The sequence below is a fragment of the Emys orbicularis genome, chromosome 16 (assembly GCF_028017835.1).
Source record: "Emys orbicularis isolate rEmyOrb1 chromosome 16, rEmyOrb1.hap1, whole genome shotgun sequence".
Taxonomy (NCBI): domain Eukaryota; kingdom Metazoa; phylum Chordata; order Testudines; family Emydidae; genus Emys; species Emys orbicularis.
In genome coordinates, this window is record NC_088698.1 from 14,262,850 (window position 1) to 14,281,645 (window position 18,796).

An 18,796-nucleotide genomic window follows, 5' to 3' on the forward strand; every position below is an offset into this window, starting at 1 on the left:
CAACCATTCCTGCCTTATAGATTCCCGTGTTACAGATAGGGTGACCAGACTGCAAGTGTGAAAAATCGGGACAGGGGGTAGGGAATAATAGGTGCCTATGTAAGAAAAAGCTCCAAAAATCGGACTGTCCCTATAAAATTGGGACATCTGGTCACCCTAGTTACAGACCCACCACTACCTGGGTCAAACTGAGATCAGACGGCCACATGCTCCTTGGGTAAACAGACATGTCTCCCCTAACCAGTTCCCCTGTGTTACCCCACCAGCTGGACAACACCCTGAGTGTCCTGGAAGTTAGAGGTAACTTAGGAAAGACCTATCAGATCCCTTAGTCCATTCCAGTTGCCAGGGCTGGATGAAGTGTCCAGATACAGCGTTTATCAGATAACATGTGATATCCTCCCTGGCCTCATCCCAGCTGCTTTGCAGCTTCCCTGGTCCTCTCCAGAAGTTCATTAGTGTCTCCATGGTCTCTGTTCCTCCTGGCCCCTGCAATCCAACAAGCCACTGGCCCATGGACATGTCCAGTTCCCTGTGGGCCAGTCTCGGTGCTCAGGTACCGCAGTGATGGGTGCGGCATAAGAACCTCAATAGAAAAGTTCATCTGCTGGCTGCAGAGTCAGTGTCCCGCTGCAGGAAAGGCCGGGTCTGTCCTAGCCAAAGCAGGAGTGTTGGTGGCTCTGTCCCAAAGCTCCCCCTGCTCTCCATGGAGAGACAGGAGTGTGCCCAGCAGTGGAGCTAGACATTGAAATACAAGGTCAGATGAACAAGCGCAGGGTCAGCCTACTAAGGGTATGTCTACACTACAGGATTAATTCGAATTTATATAATTCGAATTTAGGAAACCGATTTTGTAAATTCGAATGTATTCGGCCACACTAGGCACCATTAATTCGGTGGTTTGCGTCCAAGCTACCATAGTAGCATCGATTTCCAGAGCGTTGCATTGTGGGTAGCTTTTACATAGCTATCCCATAGTTCCCGCAGTCTCCACCCCCCTTGGAATTCTGGGTTGAGACCCCAGTGCATGATGGGGCAAAAAACATTGTCGCAGGTAGTTCTGGGTACAGCCTCCCCCTCCCTCCCTGAAAGCAACGGCAGACAACCATTTCGCGCCTCCCTGGCCTGTAATTGTAGGCAGAGACTGGCCTAATGTGATGTCCCAGCCCTGTTACAAGACGGGTACTGCTTGGACGAGCTGACCATAGGACGATCCTCGCTTGGACATGGGCTCATGGCCCAGAGGCTAGACCAAGGTGCGTGGACTGGACAGCCTGGGGCAGTGGGTCCAGAGAGTTGGGCAAGAGACGCCAACGACTACAGGCCCTGGAGACACAGTTACAGGGTGCAAACCAAGCACTGGGGGAGGTGAAAGCCTCATGCCGGACAATAACAGAGGAGGCTGAAAAACGAAAATGAGAACTGATTCAGACAAGACCAGACCTGGTACGAAAAGGACTGTTGTCAGCAACTCGAGCGGGAACTAGCTGCACTGTTCAACTCTCCTGCACCATCAGCAGTGGGTACCCGATCACACATGCCACCTGGCATCAGCCGAAAATTGGAAATACTCCAAAATATCTTCTGTGGTACAAATCCAATGCTGCCAAGCACAACGGCACTGGGGTCCCCAGTCGCTTTTCCGGTTCTAAAGATGCGGCTAATACAACCATCAACCCAACCATCACCGACGACCAAGCAGACGATGAGGCTGGTTATTTCTGTGGCACAGGGAGTGCGGTGCTGCACAGTAATGCAGCCAGACAGAGAACTTAGACAAAACCCTTGTTCCAGAGTCCAGGCATTTCGCACAAACAAAGCCAGGGCAGGAAAAGAACAGACCCTGGGCCCTAATAAGAACAGCACTATTACCAAAGGCCAAGCCTGCAAAATGATCAAGCTACACAACACACAGAAGCCACATTGAGAGCAACTGAGTAGTAAAGACCCCAGCACTTTCACTCCTCAGTCCTGCTATCCACCTATCTGACACGTCACCGGGTGTTCCCAAGTCCGGGCTATCTCTGCATGTGAAATAGTAGTACAGGAGGTGAATTGGAGAGACATATTAACACATAGCCACATTCATAAGACAAACTGGGCTGTCTGTACCTGGGAACTACAATGAATCTCTCCTTAAACTCCAGAGATGGAAAGAAAAAAAATGGGATTTGGGAGGTACTTGGATTTTCCCATCTACTCTTCTGCAGCTCAGTGACGGGGATCAGTTCTGACTGGGCACCAGAGGGCGACGTCTCCCTGCATTTGCACTGTGAACTGCCTACAATGGAATTAAGTAACTGATACATATTTATCTTCACCTGTGTGTGCGCCAAACTGTGGTGTTCAAACAGCTGCTTCCTTTCCAACCCCTTGTGCAGACAGATTGGGTGGGGTAGACGTGAGCCAGAGCATTGAAGGAACCCAAATGCATTGAGTTAAGTTGGAGATTTATAAATAACTGCTCTGGTGTAGCTGCTGGACACTGATTTATAAAGGTTTTTTTAACACGTACATTTAATGTCAAACTGTGCAAGAAAAAGTTGCCCAGGAATGTTCTGCAGAGGTGGCTGCACTGCAGTGGTGGGTGAAGTAATCCTGCCCATTTATAGCTAGTATACAATGTCTCTGTGTAATAATGCTGAGCTCTTCTGTCTTGCTCTATAGAGACTAATGTGAAAGTTACTAGTGACCCTCCCCCTTAACAGAGCAGTCGTTATGTCAGCCAGCGGCCATTAGGGGGAAGCAGACACCTTAAGGACACAGTAGCCTGAATTTTTCAACTGTCTTCCCTTCAAGGCCTTAAGGTAGTTGGAGCTGGTCCCAAACCGGTTTTCACTGACCTGATAGCAAAAGCACGGGTCTGACCACCACCAATCAAGTGTTAACACTGCAAGGACCTTTGTCTGAATGTGTATAAAGGATCTGTAAAATGTGTGTAAGACAGAGTTTTTGTACCAAGGTGCAAAGCTCTCCTTTATTCTGCAGAATAAAGCAACTCCTCCTTATCCCTGTCTGGCTGTTATTGGCTCTCAGCTAGGTGGACCCGATACTTTGGTGACACTAAGAAGTGAACAGATTTTTTCTGGTATATGATCAGCTGCTACAAAAGAACCATGCCGAGATCTAACAGTCAGTTCAACAGAACTTGTACCACTCGCTGAGATAGGATAATAACTCTAATAACACCACCACTGGTATCAGTTAAATGGCCGTGAAAACTGAACTCCCCTGTCCCCCAGAGCCAGCGGCTGTCAGGCAGCCTTCGGTGGCGCGCCTGCGGGAGGTCCGCTGGTAATGCGGATTCGGCGGCTTGCCTGCGGGAGGTCCGTCGGTCCCGCACCTTCGGCGTACCTGACACCAAATTGCCGCCGAAACCGCAGGACCGGCGGACCTCCCGCAGGCAAGCCGCCGAAGGCAGCCTGACTGCCGCCCTCACAGCGACCAGCAGGCCGCCCCCAGCGTGCGCTTGGTGCGCTGGTGCCTGGAGCCGCCCCTGCCCAGAGCTAACCCAGGACAGGCTGATGGCTGAGGAGCAGGTTCTGCTGGTCACTCTCTGTAGGTAAATCGAGTGTAATTGTCGCCCCCTGCTGGGGTGGCTGGAGCACTGTGAGACACCAACCCTTTTCCTGGGACAGCACATGGGAGCCAGGTGGCCCACGACTCAGAGACAGGCGCTGAGCTGCAGCTACTAGGTCTTGTAGATTGTAGCACCTGGTGGGTCCCAAGATCCGCTCTGACACCCGCCTCCAGTGTCACACTCCTCCCAGCTCCCCCCAGCCTCCGTGCGTCACACGTCACAAACCTCCCGCCCGTCTGCCATGGAACCTCCCGCCCTTCAGCTGGGCCCCGCGGCCGCTCAGCAGACTCATCCCCTGGGTTTTGTTCTCCCGGCCGGCAGCCTGCAGCACTGAATTCAGAACAAACCCCGACCGCCCCGGGACCTTTCACCCCTAACTATTAACAAATAAACGTTCTCTCTCTTCCCTAGCCGGGGGAGCTACAATCACTGTCCCGCCACTGCTGAGGGGCTGGGGAAACAAGGAATCCACACCCATGGCAACTTATAGTAAAAATGCCACGTTGGCTTGATACAGACCTGATACAAACCTGAGCAAATTAGCAACAGGAGTCGTCCCTTTAGAGATTGTCCCTGTCAGTCATTGTGTTTGGGGTCTGTTAGCCCCATCCTATTTGGAGTCTACATAATATTAGCCCAAAACACAAAAGGGAGAGGGCTGAAAAGAACACAGGACTCAAAGGGGCTTAACAGAAGGTAACTAGCCAGCAGTGACCATAGGAGGAAGGACATGCTCAGGTCACGAGGTGTTTGCAGTGGGGAGGCAGAGAACACTAATGAGAACCCACCGGTGCACACAAACTCTACAGCAGCAGCCAGTGAGCAGGGAGCAGATTTGCATGAAGGGGCCGTTCTCCAGCTCTGGGGGTTTAAGAGAGAATCGGAGGGTTCTAGCCACAGACCCGTTTGCCTCAGGAAGCCGAGCTCGTCTGGATTCCCACCATGGCCTGGGCCCCTCTGCTCCTCACGCTGCTCACTTACTGCACTGGTAAGGGGGAGTATTTCCGATCCCAATTTAATTTAAAGTGACTTTTCACTGAATTCCTGCATATTGCTGATTCCCAGACTCCTGGCTCAGCAGGAAATGTGCAGGTGTTAACTCCAAGCCATGACAATCATGCAGCAGTTTCTATTTCTTTCCAGGTTCCCTCTCCCAGGTTACTCTGACTCAGCCGCCATCATTGTCCGTATCCAGTGGAAACACAGTTAAACTCTCCTGCGCCCTTAGCAGTGGATCCACATTTGGAGATGTTATGTGGTACCAGCAGAAAGATGGGAACAGCCCAAGATACCTTCTGAGGTACAACACTGACTCCGACAAGTACCAAGGCTCTGGGGTCCCCAGTCGCTTTGCTGGTTCCAAAGATGCCTCTAATACAATCGGCTACTTAACCATCACCGGGGTCCAGGCAGAGGATGAGGCTGATTATTACTGTGCTGGAGCTTTTGGCAGTGGTAGCACCTGGCAGTAACCACAGTGATGCAGGGAGATGGGGAACTGAGACAAAAACCTCAGCCTGTGCCCTGTTAAGGAGTGTTCAGGTTGCAGAACCTGGGGTCTTCTGGAGCAACCTCACAGATGGGAGAGTGAGTCATGGAGGGGTTTTGATTCATTCGGGGTCCTGCAATGAGTCAACGGCAAAGCTGGGAACAGAACCAAGGAGCCCTTGCTCTCAACCACCTGCTTTAACCACTAGACAACATACCCGCTGTCCAACTGGTTCCATTTTAAATACACATTTTAAGTTGTTTCATTTTTAAACCAGAAACTCACCTCATTTCTTGTGGGTTTGCCTCTGTCCTTTGTCTAATGAAGTTTTCTCAGAGGCATCACTCGGACAGTAATGTGGAACCCCAAGAAATGATAGAAACTCACCAGCACATACCCAGGATATTTATTTAGTTTGTTTCTTTTGATTTATTCTGAGAGCAGCCATTCCAAGCGTTGTGTTCAACACATAAAAACACCCAACCCTGAACAGTCAATATTGCCTAGTTATTCTCCTCTTCCAGGTCCCCCTCGGGTTCCTCAGTTGAAGGCAACAAAAACACGGGCTAAACACTTCTTTGCAGCACATTCAAACTGAGAACACCAGAATGTCCAACCTTTAAAAAAAGATTCACTTCAGTGTTACCCAGGAAATTGTAAAAACCGATGCTATGAATTGGTTCCGAGGCTCTGTTTCTGTTCAGACTTTCCCCTGGGGTCAGGGTTTGTTCTGAACAGACCCGCATGGACTGTCCCTTCCATTCTATCCCCCAGGGAAAGACATAGGGGAAATCTACCAGCTATCAACTGAATGGTGTCATCCGTGCTGCACAAATTTACTCTCAAATTTGCTCACTGCTCAGAACAGGGCTGCTGGTTCTATGGCTGCCTCAGAAGTAAGGACACACGTGTCTCCCATCTACCCAACCCACAAGGTAACTGCCCCAGCAGACCCCCCTGGTGGTGTAAGACCCAGGGGTGATATGCTAATCGCCAGGGCTGTTAACATGGGGAAGGGAGTGCACGGAGCAGACAGGACACTACTAGGTTTGTTTGGGGGTTCAGTTTTTTGGTGAAGGGTCGGGGTGTTATGTGGGGCCACCTAGATCCCACCAAGATGGGAGTTTTAGACTCACAAAAGTGACGGTCATGTTGGAAAATGACCCTGGTTCCCACCAAAGCCAGGGACTGACACTGCTTGAACGCACTGCTCTTGTCTCAGCTCCAGTTTACTCAGAGCAGGTGGTGCCAATCCAGCCAATCAAAGAGGGCTGGGCTACAGCTGGGCCTATAAAGGGCTGAGAACAGGTAATGAACTGAGACGGGCCGTGCTGGGGGGAGGGAAAGTCACTGTGGAGTAGAGCTAGTGCCTGTGGTAGGTCCCTGGAGCAGGGGGCCTGGGCTCAGAGAAGCAGCTCTGGGGTGGCTGCTCCTGGAAGGCAGCAGAGCTGAGTGAACTGAGGAAGCTGCTAGGAACAGGAGAGCCAGAGACCCTGGCAGGGGTGGCCCTGAAGCCTGTGGCTAGGGAATGAGTTAAAAGACTGTTTTTCTGTTTGTTTGCTAACTTCTGCTAAGGAAAATAACCTTCCTTGCCAAGGGCTGGGTGTGGCAGCGCCTGCTTTGGAGTGTGGGTGTGGGAAGTAGTCTGGCCTGATGACGGGTTCCCTGGGGGTAAAGGAGAGAATTGTGTCCCTGGGGCTCCTGTATTTGACAGGGATTCTAAAGAAGGAGCAAATGAAAGTTTCCCAAGAACGTCCCTGGGAGCCCAGGCGCTAGGTGGTGCCTCAGCACTCGAGTGTGGAATTCCTGCTGCACTTTTCTTTGCCAGGGCTGGAGTCTGACATGTATCCCAGATAAAGTTCCTGTTCCCTGCTGGGTATGGACACCTAGCCATCTGGTGTAGGCTGCACACTGCCTCCCCCCACCCCGCCACTAGTGACTTTTACAATGCAAAATGTCTCTTCCTGTAAATCTCTGATACAAATGGATAGTCTCATGAATCTAACCACAGCTGGTTGGTTTGTTGGTCTCTTTCCTCTGTTTGGAGATACCCTGTTTATCAACCGCTCCTGCCAGGTCTGGTTTAAACACCTTATAGTCACAGGTTTTAAAGTATAATATCAGTGAGTATCCATAATACATAAGTCTTTGTCCCACTGAACTGAACAGCAGTGTTATCATTTCTTTCAATGGGACCAAGATTTGACCCCTGCAATGCGGTGCTCCTGCAGCAATGAGATTCTGTTATAATCCTAAAGGAAATGTTCCAAAATCCAGTTCCCAGATCCATGCTGTGAGAGGAGGTAGTTTGTGTCTATTAAATACCAGCTCATTCTTCAGTGAAACTCAGAGCCTGCGGAGCGGGGTGTTAGAGCCGAGAGCCCAGGCATTTCACACACAAGCCGAGCCAGGGACGGATCTGGCCATGATACAAACAGCCCCGGTAGGAAACACTGAGCCTGCAAAATGACCAGGTGAAACAAATCACAGAAGCCACATTGAGATCAACCCAGTAGTAAAGACCCCACCACTTGCCCCAGGCCTGCTGTATGCGTTTCTGAGGAGTCACAGGGGTTCCCAAGTCCTAGCTATTGCTAAATGTAAATATTAGCCCAGGAGGTGAGTTGGAGGGACACAGTAACACGCAGCCACACTCACAAATGGCAAATTGGGCTGTATGTAGCTGGGACCTGTCATGAATCTCTCCTTAAACTCCAGAGATTGGAGAGAATTCAATGGGATGCGAGAAGCAGCTGGATTTTCCCCAGGTGCTGTAGGGCAGTGTAGTAACATGGTGCAGCTATGACTCTGGGCACAAGAGGGCGCTGTCTCCCTGCACTTGTAAACTGTTGGTAATGAAATACAGTAACTGTTTAATACACATTTACCTTCCAGGGTGTGTGCAACAGGCTGTGGTGATCAGAGAGCTGCATCTGTTCAAACCCCTCCTGCAGACACACTGGGTGGGGGAGGGATGAGACAGAGGGCTGACGGAACGCGGATGTATTGACTTATGTTGTAGATTTATGAACCACTTCTCAGTGTAACGGCTGATTTATATATACACGTAAACCCAGACAAGTCTGGAAAAAAACGTTCCATCAGCATGTCAAGAATTGGTGAAATTAGGAAGGGGTGAGCCTGTTGAATGATCAAATTAAACAAGGCACAAGGGGGTTATTCACCCCTCAACCAATACAGAGCTACTAAGTGTGGGGGTATGAACTATACAGACCAGAGTTCAGATTGCCTTAGATCCCATGGGGAAAAAGCCCCTTACAAATATCAAAGGCAGAGCAAGGCAGCACATGATGTCTGGCGCTGAGAAGAGCCTTTTACACATGAAGGAAACGTGGTCCAGTTTCTTTTGAAATAACAAGGTCCAGGCCACGTTAGGAAAGCGTGAGCCTGCCAATGGTTGTGTTAACGGAGACCAAAGCCTCACCGAGACCCACTGAGTAGAAAGAACCTTCCTCTGCACACCCCCTCCCTCCCTGGACCCTGCCCTGTACTTGTCTGATGAGCTACAGGGGTTGCCTGGGCCCTTGATGCAAAATATTAGAACACAAGGGGAGTCTGAAGACAGCCGCATTCATAAGGCTAAACCTGAGCTGCGTGCAGCTGGGAACTGGAATGAATCTCTCCTTAAACTACAGAGACTGGAGAGAATAAAATGTGATTTGAGATGCACCTGGATTTCCCCCCCTCTACTCTTCTGCAGATGGGTGCTGTGGTCCAGTTCTGACTGGGCACCAGGGGGCGCTGTCACACTGCAATTTTATTGTGAACAGTTTTTAGTGGAATAAAGTAACGGTTTAACACACATTTGTCTTCAAGAGTCTGGTGCACAGACCATGGTGTTTGAACAGCTGCGTCCTTTCAGATCCCTCATTCAGACCGAGTGGTGGGGGAGGAGGAGAAACAAGAGGTCCGAGGCACCCAATTGTACTGATTTAGGTTGCAGATAGTTAGAAGTATGAACTACTTCTCATTGTAATTGCTGGATATGTATTTGCAAAGTGTTTTTTTACTTGTATGTAATTTAACGGAGATTACATTTAATGCTGAACATCTCTGCAAAACCTGGCCCAGGAATGTCCATCAGAGGCAGCTGCATCACTGTGATTATTACGTATCTGTATTTCTGTAGCCCCCTGGGAGGACAGGTCCCGGCCCAGGTCCCCGTTGTGCTGGGCTCTGTAGAAACACAGAACACAGAGACGGTCCCGGCTAAGGAGGGAACAATCTCAGTATGAGACAAGTGACAACAGGGGGCGACAGACCGGCCTGTGGGTGGCAGAAGGCAGCAATGAGACAATCCTGGCAGCTCAGCACACCCATGGCCTCACTGCTGTCAGTTTGTTCGTAGGCATCATGGCAAAGGAGAGCTGGAGGGGGGGTGGCAGGAGGGGAATGAGTTAGTTCTCGGGGTGTTCCCAGGGTGCGTGTCCACGCGAGGGGCAGCATGGGGGAAGCTGGCCCGGCTGCACTGCGTGGTGGCGGCAGTGACCCCTCTCCATGTGCATGTGATAGAAAATATCTGTGTGCCCAGCGATGCAAAGCTCGTCCATTGCTCTCTACATGTCAGACGTGCTGCGCTAACGTTACGCTAACGACTCCTCCCAGCAGCCCCGTAACGGCCGTTCACAGAGTAAAGGCCAAATTCAGAGCAGAGCACCCCTAGCTGTACCCACATGGAACTGACATCCCCTTCCGCCCCCCGCTGGATTTGGTCCAGTGAGGCTGACTCCAAAGAGGAGGGAGGTGCTGGCAGCAGCAGCCAGTGAGCAGGGAGCAGATTTGCATGAAGGGGCCACTCTCCAGCGCTGGGGGGTTAAGAGAGAATCGAAGGGTCCCAGTCACAGACCCGTTTGTCTCAGGAAGCCGAGCTCGTCTGGATTCCCACCATGGCCTGGGCCCCTCTGCTCCTCGCGCTGCTCACTTACTGCTCAGGTCAGCTGGGCGGGTTTATGTTCAGTGTGATTGTTATGGAGGAGGTGACTTTTCAAGGAATACAGGAACTGAATTAATAATAATGTGTTTGTAATGTTGATTTCAGGGGTCAGTTCGCAGCCCGTGGTGACTCAGGAGTCTTCGATGTCAGTGACCCCAGGAGGGGCTGTCACTCTGTCCTGCAGCCTGAGCACTGGAGCCATCACCACCAGCAACTATCCCTCCTGGTACCAGCAGAAACCAGGCTCTGCTCCTCGGCTGCTTATATACAGCACCAATAGCAGACCCTCCGGGATCCCTGCCCGGTTCTCTGGGTCCATATCCGGTAACAACGCTGCCCTGACCATCACCGGTGTCCAGGCAGAGGATGAGGCTGACTATTACTGTATTATATGGACTGGTAGTGTGAATCACAGTGATCCAGCCAGATGGGGAACTGAGACAAAAACCTCCCCTGTCTTCCTCCCCTCCAGCCTGGGCTCTGCACTGGCTGCACAGTTTGGTTCCTGCCTGCAATATGAGTAGGGCCCTACTAAATTGACAGCCATGAAAAACGGATCGTGGACTGTGAAATCTGGTCTTGCCCCCATGAAATCTGGTCTTTTGTGTGCTTTTACCCTATACTATACAGATTTCACAGGGGAGACCAGCGTTTCTCACATTGGGGGTCCTGACTCAAAAGGGAGATATAGGGGGGCTCACAAGGTTACTTTGGGGGGTCGGGGTATTGCCACTCTTACTTCTGCGCTGGCTTCACAGCTGAGTGGCCGGAGAGCAGCAGCTGTTGGCCAGGCGCCCAGCTCTGAAAGAAGCACCCTACCACTAGCAGTGCAGAAGCATAGGTGGCAATTCCATCCCATGCCACCCTCACTTCTGTGCTGCTGCCTTCAGAGCCGGGTGGCCGGAGAGTGGCAGATGCTGGCTGAGGGCCCATCTCTGCAGGCAGCAGCGCAGAAGTAAGGGTGGCCATACCATACTAGGCATTTCAATATAGCGCGGTTTCACCTATAACGCGGTAAGATTTTTTGGCTCCCGAGGACAGCGTTATATCGAGGTAGAGGTGTAGGACATATCAGACAATAGAATACAGCAAAATCTTATTTATTCTTAGCCAAAAGTTACACCAAGGGGATCTAGGGACTGTTCAGGGTCTCTGACCCCCAGTCCTGGCCCAGCCCTCAGAGACACACACACGGGGGCAGCAGAGCATAAGGAAGCTGAGGACACAGGTTAAGACCATCTCGGGTCACAGACCCTGACTCCTAACCCTGGTGGCACAAACACTGCCCGTGAGACCTGGGAATTTCCCACTAACTTTCCCACTCACAGGCCCCATGGTGCTAACACAGATCCATTCTCCCGTAGCTCATGGAATCGCATCTGGGCTTAGGTGTAAACTTTCAGACCTGCATTACCCAGCAGGAAGAAGCAAAGTAGGGCCCAAACCCCCGTTTGAAAGCGCCCCTGGCTGGTCTGCTGTGCAGTGTGGAGGGAGGCCCAGAGCCCAGTAGAATGCAGGTTTCACCAGGAAGGGAGGAGTTCTGGAGGGAAGGGAATGGTGCCATCAGCTGCTTCAGCCCTTGGGTTCCCCAGCTGCTCATTGTAGAATCAGGCAGAATTTTCCTTCTTCCCATGCCAAAGCTCGGCAGTGAGGGCAGCTGTCAGGCCCCGAGCACCAGGCCTGTGCTCCCCAAGCAGGGTTATAAATTGCCAGGAGCCCAGATCCCAGAGGACGAGAGATCCTGGTCACACAACGCAGCGTTGGGGTTAGAGACAATTCTTATAAAGCGCTGAGTTAGAGTGACTGCTGGGAACCGCTGTAAATGTGACCTTCCCCACTAGGGGGAGCTCATCGTCTACAATGTCCATTGTCCAGGCCAGAGGAGCATAAGGCTACCAAACAGTTGGGATACAGAGACCTCTCCTGGGTTCTCCGGTGTGTTTTTTATCTATACAAAGATATCTCCGATTTGCAATAGTGTGAAACCAGCCTCAGGCATCCCCCCCTGCCCTCTGCACTCCAGGGTCCGTCCCCTCCCCAACCTGCTTCAGATTCCAGGCACCCCCCTCACCTACTTCCTGGTTTGGGGAAAAGGGTAGACAGGGGTGAGCAGCAGGCAGGCCGGTGCAGATAGGGCATGTGCCCAGAGCGGGTACGAAGCTAAAAGCCAAGTGACTTTTGCAGCAACAGTTTAATTCAAAGTTCTCCTGGGACCCAGCACGTGTCATTCTCGGGGGTGACACTGACCTGTCCCTCTGCTGGGATCTGAACAGAGATCAGAGCAGGAACACGAGCTCCCAGCAAGAGTTGTTCCAGCTGGGACCCCACCAACTTCCCTCCTCCGGTCCCATCTCCACCTCCTTCCCCAGGTGTCAGTCACCAGAGCTGTATCCTGTGCCCTAGAGTCTGAACCAGTCAGTCCAGGGCATCCCCACAGGACACGCAGGAGAGGGATGTGACGGCTTTACCCAGGGTTACTGGGACCAGAAACGTTCCCTGGTAATTCAGTGCGTGTGTGTGTGTGGGCGGGGGGGTTCTGAAATCCCATCATAACCCATGTGCTCCGTGCAGGTAAATGAGTGACGGCACATTTCCCAGCTGGAGCTCTCCGCACTAGGATCACATTGGCTTCCCCTGAGCAAATGATAAAGCAGAGGGGCCTTTCTTACTTCTGTCACATGGGACCTTAGAGAGCGATTCTGCCCAGGCAATCTGCAGGGCTCAGCTTCGATATGAGAAACCACCAGCATCAGGCAGATTTGCATGAAGGGGCCGTTCTCCAGCTCTGGGGGTTTAAGAGAGAATTGGAGGGTTCCAGCCACAGACCCATTTGCCTCAGGAAGCCGAGCTCATCTGGATTCCCACCATGGCCTGGGCCCCTCTGCTCCTCACACTGCTCACTTACTGCTCAGGTGAGGGAATTGTTTGCTTTAGTGACAAAAATATGAAGGACACTTGCAGGTGAGGAGGTTTGTCTGTGAGGATCCAGAGTCCTTGTGCTGAGTGTGTTTGTAATGTTGATTTCAGGGGTCAGTTCGCAGCCTGTGGTGACTCAGGAGCCCTCGATGTCAGTGACCCCAGGAGGGGCTGTCACTCTGTCCTGCAGCCTGAGCACTGAAGCCATCACCACCAGCAACGCTCCAGGCTGGTTCCAGCAGAAACCAGGCTCTGCTCCTCGGCAGCTTATATACAGCACCAATAGCAGACCCTCCGGGATCCCTGCCCGGTTCTCTGGGTCCATATCCGGTAACAACGCTGTCCTGACCATCACCGGTGTCCAGGCAGAGGATGAGGCTGACTATTACTGTATTGTATGGGCTAGTAGTGTGAATCACAGTGATCCAGCCAGATGGGGAACTGAGACAAAAACCTCCCCTGTCTTCCCCCCGTCATCTCCTCCTGCCTGGGCTCTGCACTGGCTGCACAGTTTGCTTCCTCCCTTCAATACATCACACACTGATTGCTTCTTCTTAAGAATTTCAGCCATTTGCTGTCTGCAGGGGGCGCTGCTCCACCCACTCCCCATTCACTCCCTCTGGGGGCGATGTCAGCCACTGTTATGCTCATTGCTTGGTCTGTCTGCCAGGAACAACCATTCCTGCCTTATAGATCCCTGCGTTACACCCACTACCTGGGTCAAACTGGGATCAGACGGCCAGTTTGGGTAAAGAGACACGTCTCCCCTAGCACAGTTCTCCTTTGTTACCCCACCAGCTGGACCACACCCTGAGTGTCCTGGAAGTTAGAGGAAATGTAGGAAAGATCTATCAGATCCCTTAGTCCTTTCCAGTTGCTGGGGTTGCATGAAGTGTCCAGATACAGGGTGTATCAGAGAATGTTTGATGTGAAAAACCCTCCTCCCGAGAACCTGCTCCCTGCCCCCATCCCAGCTGCTTTGCAGCTTCTCTGGTTCTCCCCAGAAGTTCATTAGTGCCTCCATGGCCCCTGCTCCTCCTGACCCCTGCAGCCCAGCAAGCCACTAGCCCGTGGCCATGTCCAGTTCCCTGTGGGCCAGTCTCGGTGCTCAGGTACCGCAGTGATGGGGGCGGCATAAGAACCTCAATAGAAAAATTCATCTGCTGGCTGCAGAGTCAGTGTCCCGCGGCGGGAAGGGCCGGGGCTGTCCTAGCCAAAGCGGGAGTGTTGGTGGCTGTGTCCCAAAGCTCCCGCTCCCCTCCATGGAGAGACAGGAGTGTGCCCAGCAGTGGAGCTAGACATTGAAATACAGGGTCAGATGAACAATCGGAGGGTCAGCTACTAAGAGACCTCCCCGGCCTGTATAGGTAGAGACTGGCCTAATGTGATGTCCCAGCCCTGTTACAAGATGGGTACTGCATGAACGAGCTGACCATAGGACGACCCTCACTTGGACACGGGCTCTTGGGCCAGGGGCTCAGAGGCAGGGCCGAGATGCGTGGACTGGACAGCCTGGGGCAGAGGGTCGAGAGAGTTGGGCAAGAGACGCCAAGTCGAGTACAAGCTCTGGAGACAAAGTTACAGGAGGCAAACCAAGCACTGGGGGAGGTGAAAGCCTCATGCCAGACAATAATAGAGGAGGCTGCAAAACCAAAGCAAGAACTGATTCAGACAAGACCAGACCTGGTACAAAAACGACTGTTGGCAGCAACTCGAGCGGGAACTAGCTGCACTGTTCAACTCTCCTGCACCATCAGCAGTGGGTACCCGATCACACATGCCACCTGGCACCAGCCAAAAATTGGAAATACTCCAAAATATCTTCTGTGGTACAAATGCAAAGCTGCCAAGCACCAGGGCACTGGGGTCCCCAGTCACTTCTCCGGGTCCAAAGATGCGGCTAATACAACCATCAACCTAGCCATCACCAATGTCCAAGCAGACAATGAGGCTGTGCACCAGGGGTGGGGGGGGGGGGAGGGCTGTACAGTGATGCAGCCAGATAGAGAACTTACACAAAACCCTTGTGTTCCAGCAGACCATACGGCGCATGTGTGTGTGTGTGTCTGGGCGCAACGCTCCTCCGCGCAGATGTGTTGGGGTTTAACTAGGCACATTCCAGTCACCAATGAGGAGCACTACTAAAGATTATCAGGGTCTGCACAAAGGCCAAATCTTGGGCCCAATGACCAAATGGGCATTTGTCGTTTATTGTCCATGGGACGAGGATGAGACCCTTTATGGAACCTCACTGTGGTACCCAGATCCAGTGATGATCCCAAAGAAAACCCTCCAATGTCCCGTTCCCAAGTACATGCCGTGAGAGGAGGGAGTCCTGTCCCTTAATTACCAGCTCACCCTGCAGTGCAAACCCAGTGAGATTCAGAGCCCGAACAGCTGGGTGTTAGGTTCCAGAGTCCAGGCATTTCACACACACAAAGCCAGGGCAGGAAAAGAACAGAGACAGGGTCCTGATAAGAACAGCCCCATTGCCAAGGGCCGAGCCTGCAAAATGATTAGGCTACACAACACACAGAAGCCACATTGAGAGCAAGTGAGTAGTAAAGCCCCCCAGCATTTTCACTCCTCAGTCCTGCTATCCACCTATCTGACAAGTCACCGGGTGTTCCCAAGTCCGGGCTATCTCTGCATGTGAAATAGTAGCACAGGAGGGGAGTTGGAGAGACATATTAACACACAGCCACATTCATAGGACAAACTGGGCTGTCTGTAGCTGGGAACTACAGTGAATCTCTCCTTAAACTCCAGAGATGGAAAGAAAAAAATGGGATTTGGGAGGTACTTGGATTTTCCCCATTTACTCTTCTGCAACTCAGTGACGGGGATCGGTTATGACTGGGCACCAGAGGGCGACGTCTCCCTGCATTTGCACTGTGAACTGGCTACAATGGAATTAAGTAACTGACACATATTTATCTTCACCTGTGTGTGCGCCAGACTGTGGTGTTCAAACACCTGCTTCCTTTCCAATCCCTGGGCAGACAGACTGGGTGGGGTAGAGGTGAGACAGAGCATTGAAGGAGCCCCAGTGCATTGAGTTAGGTTGGAGATTTATTAATAACCGCTTTGGTGTAGCTGCTGGACACTGATTTATAAAGATTTTTTTAGCACGTACATTTAATGTCAAACTGTGCAAGAAAAAGTTGCCCAGGAATGTTCTGCAGAGGTGGCTGCACTGCAGTGGTGGGTGAAGTAATCCTGCCCATTTATAGCTAGTATAAAATGTCTCTGTGGAATAATGCTGAGCTCTTCTGTCTTGCTCTACAGAGACTAAGAAGTGAACAGATTTTTTCTGGTATATGATCAGCTGCTACAGAAGAACCATGCCGAGATCTAACCGTCAGTTCAACAGAACTTGTACCACTCGCTGGGATAGGCCCATCTGGTGACTCTAATACCACCACCACTGGTATCAGTTAAATGGCCGTGAAAACTGAACTCCCCTGTCCCCCAGAGCTAACCCAGGACAGGCTGATGGCTGAGGAGCAGGTTCTGCTGGTCACTCTCTGTAGGTAAATCGAGTGTAATTGTCGCCCCCTGCTGGGGTGGCTGGAGCACTGTGAGACACCAACCCTTTTCCTGGGACAGCACATGGGAGCCAGGTGGCCCACGACTCAGAGACAGGCACTGAGCTGCAGCTACTAGGTCTTGTAGATTGTAGCACCTGGTGGGTCCCAAGATCCGCTCTGACACCCGCCTCCAGTGTCACACTCCTCCCAGCACCCCCCAGCCTCCGTGCGTCACACGTCACAAACCTCCCGCCCGTCTGCCATGGAACCTCCCGCCCTTCAGCTGGGCCCCGCGGCTGCTCAGTAGACTCATCCCCTGGGTTTTGTTCTCCCGGCCGGCAGCCGGCAGCACTGAATTCAGAACTAACCCCGACCGCCCCGGGCCCTTTCACCCCTAACTATTAACAAATAAACGTTCTCTCTCTTCCCTAGCCGGGGGAGCTACAATCACTGTCCCGCCACTGCTGAGGGGCTGGGGAACAAGGAATCCACACCCATGGCAACTTATAGGAAAAATGCCACGTTGGCTTGATACAGACCTGATACAAACCTGAGCAAATTAGCAACAGGAGTCGTCCCTTTAGAGATTGTCCCTGACAATCATCGTATTTGGCCCCATCCTATTTGAAGTGTTCAAGCCCCACCTTATTGCGGTCTACAAAATATTAGCCCAAAACACAAAAGGGAGAGGGCTGAAAAGAACCCAGGATTCAAAGGGGCTTAACAGAAGGTAACTAGCCAGCAGTGACCAATAGGAGGAAGGACACGCTCAGGTCAGGAGGTGTTTGCAGTGGGGAGGCTGAGAATACTAATGAGAACCCCCCGGTGCACACAAACTCTACAGCAGCAGCCAGTGAGCAGGGAGCAGATTTGCATGAAGGGGCCGTTCTCCAGTGCTGGGGGTTTAAGAGAGAATCGGAGGGTTCTAGCCACAGACCCGTTTGCCTCAGGAAGCCGAGCTCGTCTGGATTCCCACCATGGCCTGGGCCCCTCTGCTCCTCACGCTGCTCACTTACTGCTCGGGTAAAGGGGAGGGTTTCTGGTCTCAATTTAATTTAAAGTGACTTTTGACTGAATTCCTGCATATTCCTGATTCCCAGACCCCTGGCTCAGCAGGAAATGTGCAGGCGTTAACTCCAAGCCATGATGATCATGCTGCAGTTTCTGTTTCTTTCCAGGTTCCCTCTCCCAGTTTACTCTGACTCAGCCGCCCTCAGTGTCAGTGTCCATTGGCAACACAGTTAAACTCTCCTGTGCCATTGACAGTGGATACACATTTGGAGATGTTACATGGTACCAGAAGAAAGATGGGAACAGTCCAAGATACCTTCTGAGGTACAACAAAGAGTCTGACAAACACCAAGGCTCTGGGGTCCCCAGTCGCTTTGCTGGTTCCAAAGACGCCTCTAATACAATCGGCTACTTAACCATCACCAGCGTCCAAGCAGAGGATGAGGCTGATTATTACTGTGCTGCAGGGATCAGTGGTGGTGCTGCACAGTGACACAGCCAGATGGGGAGTTCAGACACAAACCTTCCCCTTCCTCTTTCAACGCTGTATGAGTTCATCATGTGTCAGCACTAAGTTATGATCATTCACCCAGTCTGAAAGCACTGAGGTGTCCCCATGCTCTGTCCCACTCCTCTGTGATGGCAGCTCACTAGGGTGACCAGACAGTAAGTGTGAAAATTCGGGACAGGGGATGGGGGGTAATAGGCACCTGTAGAGGAAAAAGACCCAAATATGGGGATTGTCCCTATAAAATAGGGACATCTGGTCACACTACAGCTCACTAACTTGTTCTGGAAATTTAAGGCAAAGTGTTTGTCCCACTGAACTGAACAGCAGTTTTATCATCTCCTTCAGTGGGACCAGGATTTGACACCTCCCCGCATCCTCCCCCCCCCTCTTCCCGCCAGTGCAGCCTGGCTGCAGCAATGAGATTCTGTTATAATCCTAAAGGAAACGTTCCAAAATCCAGTTCCCAGATCCAGGCTGTGAGAGGAGGTAGTTTGTGTCTATTAAATACCAGCTCATTCTTCAGTGAAACTCAGAGCCTGCGGAGGGGGTGTTAGATCCCGGAGCCCAGGCATTGCACACACAAGTGGAGCCAGGGTAGGAAAGGGACGGATCTAGCCATGATATAATCTGCCCCAGTAGGAAACGCTGAGCCTGCAAAATGACCAGGCGAAACAAGACTCCAGAAGCCACATTGAGAGCCACCTCCCAGTAAAGACCCCACCACTCGCCCCAGGCCTGCTGTATGTGTATCTGAGGAGTCACAGGGGTTCCCCAGTCCTAGCTATTCCTACATGTAAATATTAGC

At 51.8% G+C, this 18,796-nt stretch overlaps 1 protein-coding gene across 1 annotated transcript; it reads left to right on the forward strand.

Moving 5' to 3' along the window:
• The first annotated feature begins 4,507 nt into the window (after positions 1-4,507).
• LOC135890557 (uncharacterized) lies at positions 4,508-17,973 on the forward strand. Its single transcript, XM_065417972.1, has 6 exons — positions 4,508-4,568; positions 4,724-5,035; positions 9,954-10,022; positions 10,129-10,427; positions 13,065-13,449; positions 17,648-17,973. Exons 1-6 carry the CDS (start codon positions 4,523-4,525, stop codon positions 17,971-17,973), a joined length of 1,437 nt encoding a protein of 478 aa, XP_065274044.1. The 5' UTR covers positions 4,508-4,522.
• Positions 17,974-18,796: the final 823 nt, after the last annotated feature.